This window comes from Peromyscus eremicus, chromosome X (genome assembly GCF_949786415.1).
Source record: "Peromyscus eremicus chromosome X, PerEre_H2_v1, whole genome shotgun sequence".
Taxonomy (NCBI): Eukaryota; Metazoa; Chordata; class Mammalia; order Rodentia; family Cricetidae; genus Peromyscus; species Peromyscus eremicus.
Window position 1 is genome coordinate 119,157,045 of NC_081439.1, and position 8,268 is coordinate 119,165,312.

At 54.9% G+C, this 8,268-nt stretch overlaps 1 protein-coding gene across 1 annotated transcript; it reads right to left on the reverse strand.

Moving 5' to 3' along the window:
* Positions 1–1,724: 1,724 nt before the first annotated feature.
* On the reverse strand, positions 1,725–3,778 carry Sox3 (SRY-box transcription factor 3). Its single transcript, XM_059250959.1, has one exon. The coding sequence runs from the start codon at positions 3,776–3,778 to the stop codon at positions 2,453–2,455; it is 1,326 nt and encodes a 441-aa protein (XP_059106942.1). The 3' UTR covers positions 1,725–2,452.
* Between the last annotated feature and the right edge of the window lie 4,490 nt (positions 3,779–8,268).

Sequence of the window (8,268 nt, forward strand, 5' to 3'; positions counted from 1 at the left end):
TCAGAGTTTATTCCCCCTCTGCCACCGCCCCCTCAGTGGGGGGCATTGCTTGTTTGTACCCCACCCTTTCCTGTAGTCATTTCAGACCAAAATCTAGGGTAACCTTAGGCAGATATTTTCTTTAAGGCCAAAGACTGAAAGATTGGAATAGGGTGGTAGGTCTGACAGGTTTCCCACTGGGACTTTGGAAGTCGGGGAGGCTCGCCCACCAAGCAGCCTGTGGCTTTGCGCCAATCACTGCAGTAAAGGCTGGAAGCTCCCACAGGTCAAGAGGGGATTGAGGTCTGGAGGTAAGAGGCCCAGCCTGAACACAGCAGGCCCAGGAAGAGCCCTGCGAGGAGGGCAATGGGACTGCATCTGTAAATCAACGCTGGCCCCCTCCTACCCCATGCTGGACAGTGGGGGATGGGGTGCGGGGGGTGGGGAGGACTGTGCAAACGTCTTCGGAGGAGGGTTGGTGCTGCCTTCCCAGGGAGACCCGACCTTTCTTGGAGAGGCGGGGTGGCTTTAGTCTCCAGGATCTGCAGTGGTGTGTAAAAAGCGGGCACGACCCCCGAAGCCTCAGAAACCCCCGCCCCTCCCCCTGAGGCCCGCCCAGACCCGCAGGTGAATGGCTAGTCCACACAAAGGAAGCCGGCTGGAAACGTGGAATTCGGACCAATTTACAGAGGACTCTGTCGCCTAGGGTCCCAACAGACCGCAAGCAAAGAAACCTGTGGTCAGGAGTGGATGAGGATAAAAACAGTGCACCAGGCCAAGCTTATTGGAAAAGCCGAGTTTAGTTATTCTGGGATAGCGAGGTAACAGGATTAAAGGGATTAAGGAAATCACCTCAAACAGCTGAGGAGAGGGTAAAAAAACACGGGTTCTATTTGTTTTCTTCCTAGGCCCCAAACAGATACGCTGGGGCTCCATGCAAAAGGAAGGACCCTTGAGGGAGTACAATGGAATGGTCAATGGTTATGGGTTGGAGGAAAGTACAGGGAAAGGGAATAAAAAAACAAGTCCTGGGCTCAAGATGACAGGGAGCCTTTCTAGAAAATAAGCAAACTGCTTTGACAAGTTAAAAGCAAGCCTTGGGAGGAGTTCTAGAACTCTTTTACACATCTACAGCGTAACTTTTAAAACAAAATCTTCCAGCGTTGAATATTCACACCTCCGCTTCAGCTACCACGGTGGAAGTATTTATTTCCTGATGGGGACGCCTGTAACCATTTATTTTAAATACAATCACTGAGATTTCTGAAGGGCTTTCGTTTTGTAAATACTTCAAACTCAGCTCAAGTATCTTCCCGCCCCAGTGCACAGAAGTAAGCGGCCCGCTTTTGGGAAGTTTTCCTGGCCGCAGGTGCCTGCCTCCCGCCCCGCATGGCTGCGGAAGTAGACAATCAATCCCTGAATGCTCTCAGCGCCGCAATCAACAAGTGCACGGCTGCACGCGGGGTGTGCAGCTCAGGTAGCATGGGGCCGGCTCCTGGTTAGGCGCTCCCAGAAGACAAACCTTTTTCTCCACTTGAGACTATTTCTCATTTGAGAGTATCTGGAGGGGAGCTGTTGTAGCTTGGATCTCCAGTACTTTAGAAGAAATCATTTCAGGTCATGTTCACCCCACTTGAGCCCTACTCAGTCCCAGGTCTGCAAACTCAATTATAAAATTAAGTGTTGTTCTCCCTCCCAACCTGCACTTAAAATTTCGGGCCCACAAAATTATCAGGACTCCAGCATGTTGGTTATAAAATTTATTGATCTCTCATTTAGGAATTAAGAGTAAAATCTTGAAAAAACCTGGAACAAAATAACCCCCTCCCCACCACCCAAACGAAAGAACACATTAGCAAGACGAAATAGCAAACAGATCACTGCAAGAAATCACAAACTCAACAGCCTAAATGCGCACTGGACAGAAGCTGTCCCGCGGCCAGCGGCGGCGAGGCGGGAAACGCACGCACACCTGGCTATAAATTAACATTGGCTTTAGCTGTCGCGCCACTTGGCGCGGTCAGCCCCCCCCCCCCAAATAAAAACCAGGAAAACAGAAGCAATACGACGGGGGTGGGGGTTGGAGGCATTGCAGTTCTTGGGTCAACTTCACTCACTCTTCGATTAATAGCAAACTAACAAGACAACATTTTCGAATGCAACGTAAGAACCTAGGGACCCGGGAAGAGGAGAAAGGGGCTGCATTTTCTTCGCAAACATCACAGCGATTCCCAGCCTACAAAGGGGGAGGGAGGGGCAGCGGTCAGAAGCCGGCGGCTCTAGAAAGTCCCATTTCCGCCGCTCCTGACTTCTTGCTTTTGTACAAAACCCGACAGCTACAGCAAAACTTTCGGTTCTCCTCATCTTCGGTACAAGGCAACAGTCCCAGGCAAGCAAAGCTAAACAACAAGGCGTCCCAACGTGGGGGTGTGGGGCAGGGTGGGGGCGAAGAGCTAGGAGCGCAGGCGGGAGCTCAGATGTGGGTCAGCGGCACCGTTCCATTGACTGCAGTCCCGGCGCCCTGGTAGTGCTGGTGCACGCCATGCAGTCGGCCGCCCGGGAGCGGAGAGGCGGCGTCAGCCGCATCCCCGCCAGGTGGCAGGTACATGCTGATCATGTCGCGCAGGTCGCCAAGGCACGCGCGCTGCGAGTGCGAAGCGATGGCGGGCGGCGGAGAGCTGGGCTCCGACTTCACCACGGAGCCCATGGGGCCCAGGCTCATGGCGGCTGCGGCAGCGGCCGCAGCGGCGGCGGTTGGCTGTTGCCCGTAGGCGGCAGCTGCAGCGGCCGCGGCCGAGGGCGCCATGCCCCCATAGCCCGAGGCGGCGGCGGCAGCGGCGGCGGCGTTCATGTAGCTCTGGGCGCCGGGTGGCATCATGGGGCTGTACTGCAGGCCAGCCATGTCGTAGCGGTGCATCTGGGGTAGCGCGGGCGGCGGCGGCGGGCTGCTCATGCTCGGGGGCTGCGCGTAGCCTAGCTGCTCCTGAACCAGCGAGTACGCGCCGTTGGCCCAGCCGTTCACGTGCGTGTACGTGTCCAGGCGCTGGCCCACGCCCACTGGGCTGCTGGCGGCAGCGGCGGCGGCGGCGGCGGCCGCGGCGGCGGCGGCGCCCGGGGGCAGGAGGCCGCCGGGCAGGGAGTACTTGTCCTTCTTAAGCAGCGTCTTGGTCTTGCGGCGCGGCCGGTACTTGTAGTCCGGGTACTCCTTCATGTGCACTGCACGCAGTCGCTTGGCCTCGTCGATGAACGGTCGTTTCTCAGCATCGGTCAGCAGTTTCCAGTCGGCGCCCAAGCGCTTGCTGATTTCGGAGTTGTGCATCTTGGGGTTCTCCAGGGCCATCTTGCGACGCTGCCCGCGGGACCATACCATGAAAGCGTTCATGGGCCGCTTTACGCGGTCTTGGTCGCTGCCACCGCCACCGCCGTTCGCGCCACCGCTGCCTGCGTTCGCGCCGCTGGCTGGGTTCGCGCTACTCTTGCCTGCACCGCCTGGGGCTGCGGGGCCGCCGGTGGCCGCTGCCGGGGTGGGCGGCCCTACAGGGTTCTTGAGTTCAGTCTCCAGCAGGCTGTACATTGCCGGGGCAGGCAGAAGGTGCGCCAGCGTGGCGGGAGGAGAAGGCGCTCCAGGGGCTGGAGCGGCCACGGTGAAAAGGCCAGGGGACTCCGTCGGAGTGGCGCTTGGGGGCCGGGGGGCCGGCGGGTCGAGCGGGAAGGGCAGGCTTGCGGAAGTGCTCCGCGCGAAGTCGGCGGGAACGCGCGGGCTTCTCTCACCTGATGCGTTCTCTCGAGCTGGTCGCATTAGCAGCCTGCCCAGGAAGTCTGCCCGGCCTCTTTATATACCTGCTCAATCCGGGAGGGTTGGGGCTCGGTCCGCCCCTCCCCACTCGTGGGCCCCGTGATTGACAGGCTCGCCGTGATGAGCCCTGGCCAATCAACACCGAGCCCCCTATGGCCCAGCTTGGAGGAAAAAAAAGTTCGGGGAGCCCTTTAGTTCACCCTCCGTACCCTTCTTGGGTCGAGTGACGTGATGAGAGTTATTCAGGAGGCGGGAGTCCCTGAGACCCGCTCCGAGACCACCAATTAGGGTCTCAAAAAGTTTGAAAGAACGAAACCCGAGGAGGTGAGGGAGGAGGGGAAGAGGGCGCGCGAATAGAGCTGGGGGGGGAGGGGCAGAGGAGCGCCCGCGGGGTTCAGAAAACAACTTTGCAGCCTTGACAAGGCTGACCAGCGCCCCATCCCAGGGCCAGCCTGAAAATCTTCCCGCTGTCTGCACCGAGGACCTGCAACCGTTGCGGTTGCCAGCGCTGAAGACCCTGGGGACCGCCAGCAGCCCAGGCATGCTTGGGACATTCAATACATAACGGAGGTGCGCTAGGCTGAGCCTCTAAGAGCCCTCCTTGGAATTAATTGGTTGCTGGCTGCCTGAACCCTCCACCCCGAGGGCCAGTGCATCCACGACAGAGCGAGGGTCAGGGACTGGGGCGGGAGACTGCGAGCGCACCTGGCAGTGAGGCTCTCGGGGGTTTTGCAAGTGCCAGTGGTGAGTGGCCCTCTGCCTGGGCCCTGGGGGAGGCACTCACACGCGGTGGCGTGGGGAGCGTGTGTGGGACAGAAAGGGCGAACGGGCCTCCACTTTCTCGCTCCGGGCCCCCGCTTAGAGGCCCCTTTTTGTCTCTGCTGTCTGGCCATTTCGGGTTTTCCAGTCCGATGCTCCTGAGGGGGAGGGTCGGGCCCCTTGGAAAATCCGTTTTCATGGCAACACGGAGCCTCTCGGAGTAAAAGAAAAGTTTTTTTTTTTTTTTTTTTTTTTTTTTGCGGGGGGGGGGTTGTGTGTGCGGTGGCCGGAGCTGAGCCGAGGCCTTGCTCCGGGTGGACCGCCGGGCCCCCTCCTCTAACCACGCACCTGCCGCGACCGCTGTGAGCCACTCTCGGCGCGCAACCACACCACCTCCCCCTCGAGCAGGCTATGCTAACAGACTTCGCTTCTCCTTTCTTGTTTTACAGCCTTTCTGACCGAAGCCCAGAAAAACAGAGCTGGACCTTCAGGCACTTTGTCGGGTTATCTGCCGAGGACTGGCGGCTAGAAAAACCCCAGCTGCCGAGAGAGGGAACCTGGACATTCTCTGCTGCCAACTCAAGCAAGTGGCATGGCGTTCGAAACTCTCGGAGCCGCCTGAGGGAGGGAATGGGAAGCCATCTGGGCAGATGTGGCAGAAATCGAAATAAGGTGTCAGCGCAGTATTGGATTCCCTCCTCTTCCTTTAGCTTGGTGGAAAGGTGGGGACTCCAAAGGAAAGCTTAAGACTTAAACATATATGCGGGGGGATTCCAAGCTTCTAGTTTTTCAGTCATAATGCAAAATGAGGTGATTTTAGATGCCTGCACCCCTGGCTTGTTTCTCTTTCTCTCTTGCACTAATTAAAAAGCCGTCGACGTTTGCAGGACTCAGACCAGTTCAGCCCTTTCGTGGCCAGACGGACCGCTAGCGCCAGAATCTCGCTTTCCAGCTGGTATCACTTCCAGGAAGTTTGTGGTCCTGAGTCCTTCCTTTTTAAATTTGCATTCTACCTGGTCTGAGTAGTTTCCTGTCAAGGATATCAGTCAATTAGGTGGGTGTAGGGGGTTTAAGTCTCTGGAAAGATTCTGTGTGGGGATATATGTTAGTGTGTGTGTGTGTGTGTGTGTGTGTGTGTGTGTGCCTGCGCACGCGCACAGCTGTGCTGGAAAACAAGTCTCAAAAAACAGAATGATTCAGCAAACCCCACCTGCACTTGTTTTCTTGGTAAATTGGCTGACAGACTCAGATTTTCTTAGGCACACCCAAGGTCCCCTAAAAAGCCAATGTGCTCTGGCCCCTGCCCTCCCACCACCCTCTTCATGCCCTCTCTAGGTTTTTCTGGGCCCCGGAGGCTGTTGCTAAGTGAAGAGCGGTTTAGGAAACTACCCAACCGACACGCAGCCTGGCGTCCAGTAGCCTGACAGATGTCAGGATTCTTTCCAAGTTTTAGGACCCAAGTAAGCCCTTGTGGTGACAGCGCTTGAGCTGCATATTTCCCATGGCAGAGGATGTGGGGCTGGTCCCCTGCTCCTCCCAGAAGCAGGTTAGCTGCTTGTCGTTTGACCACACCTTGTCCTGGTTTAAGTGAGCTCATTTTCACATTACATCCTGCTAGATTTACGGAGGTCTCTTGGTAGGATCAGGCACCTTCTCTCACTCTCTCAGCTTCTCTGAGGTGGTTGGGATTAAACTGGCCTCCGTCTGGTGGCCCTGGGCTGGGCTACACAGCATCAAATAAGTGCTGCACCAAATTCCCTTCAAAACCCGTAGAAGAAAACTTTCTTATTACAAATTATTGTTTCAACAGACAAGCAAAGTCACTTTAGTGAGCCTGGGGAGATTGGGGGCGGGGTGGCGGAAGCCCTCCCGGCAATGAAGATTAAGACACCAGTCAAGTTACTTTTATTGAGGGTCGGCAGAAGTGTCTGAGCAGGTATTGTAACCCTGGTGGCTCCAGTTCAGGCAGAGGCTTTCTGGATGGCAAGATGTTGAACTGCAGAGTCTTCAACCTATACACTCCGTATCCGTTAACAACAACAAGCAAAACACAGGGGGAAAAGAGCGCGCTCAGTAACACTCTTAGCCTTAGGGGCCTCCGGGATTCGGTGGGCAACACGAAGAGCCCAGACTAGGAACTGGGCCAAGCGCCTCCTCCCCATCCCCCAACGCTCCCAGGAGCATTAAGACTCCCTCAGATTGGGGTCGAGCCAGGGGATCCGAGGACCCATGGCGGGACAAGAGCGCCGTTTGTTGGCTTCAGTTGGAAACTTCACCCAGAGGAGCCCCTTCTCTCCCTCAGGGTCTTCTAGGTCCCTCCAACCCAGGAAAGACAAGCAGCTGGCTTGACTTGGGGCAGAGCAGGACCTATCCTTGGTGAGCTATTTGTAAAACACTGGTGATCTGGATTCGGGCAGGCCTAGCCTGGCGAACTCCAGGTATATAGTTCATTGCCTTCCTCCCATCACTGCTGGAGAAGTCGGGTGTTCCCAGGGCCTCATATCTGCAAAGAGAACTTTTTGGCGTTGTGCTTTAGAGTTAGCTTCTGGTAGAGGGAGCAGGGGAAGGGCTGTCCTGTGTTGACTCTTCACTAACGAATCATGGGAGAAATTTGTCAGGGGCACAGGCCTGATTAATATACATCCTTTTGGAAGGGATGTTTTGGGCATTCTGGATAGCGATGGTTAGATCTGTGTAGGTGCTTGCTGGCACATGGAGAGGGTGGCAAAATTTTGAAGTTTGTTCAGGCTAGTTCAGGCCTGAGAGTTAGTGCCATCCAAGGGAGCTGGTCCATAGTAGTCTAACATTTTCAAGTGTGTAGATGCCCAGGGCCAAATACCAGTTTGAGGAAACGAAAACAATTTATCTTGGAAACCTTTTCCTGCAGACAAAAGCCTTACATTTCTAAAGTCAATCCTGCCTCTTTGAGAACATCTCTGGACTACTTACAGTGGTACATCCAAGACTGTATTCAGGCTACAGAGGGAGGGCCTTGATCAAGAAGCTTGGGTCTACTTTAGAACCATCCTTTCTTTTTTTGTTCTTTGTTGTTGTTGGTTTTTTTTTTTTAAAGGCCGAAAAGGTCACTCCAACTGGTGGAAGAGACATCACTTTCCAATCCCTGGAGCATTATGTAGGACCCTCCCTCTCCCACACACTACAGAGCATTGTGGGGATGGGGGTGCAGCTTCCCTGTCTTTAAGGTCAAGGAAGGATCTGAAGATCCTAGGTTGGTGAATACAAGATTTTAAAAAACCTAGTTGATGCTCTCTCTCTAAAGAAACATATCTGGGAGCCTTGAAGCATGGGATGGCATTGTTCTGGAGGTGACAAATTGTATTGGGTGGCACTTCTGTATTCTGCATTTTGGCCATAGGTTTTTTTTGGGGGTGGGCACTTTTTGAAGCAAGTTTCTAAATTCAATTCAATTACTTAATTGAGTGACACTTGATAGAGATACTGGAGTATCTTTTGGTCCCCACACACCTCGGGGCTCTCAGTTGTAAACATGACTCTTACTAACATGGGTGTTAAGGTATTATTAATCACCCATTCTCTTTTCCCTAGATATAGGAATTTGACAGATTTTTGCCTTCAGTTGTCCTCTTAACTAGTACAGAATACCTTCTCCCTAGAGGGAGGAAGGCACTGCCCAGGAACTGGGTCCCATTTCAGAGGGCTGCCAGAGCCTCCTTCTTTGCCCTGTTTATCTCCGCCTCACCCCCACCCATTCC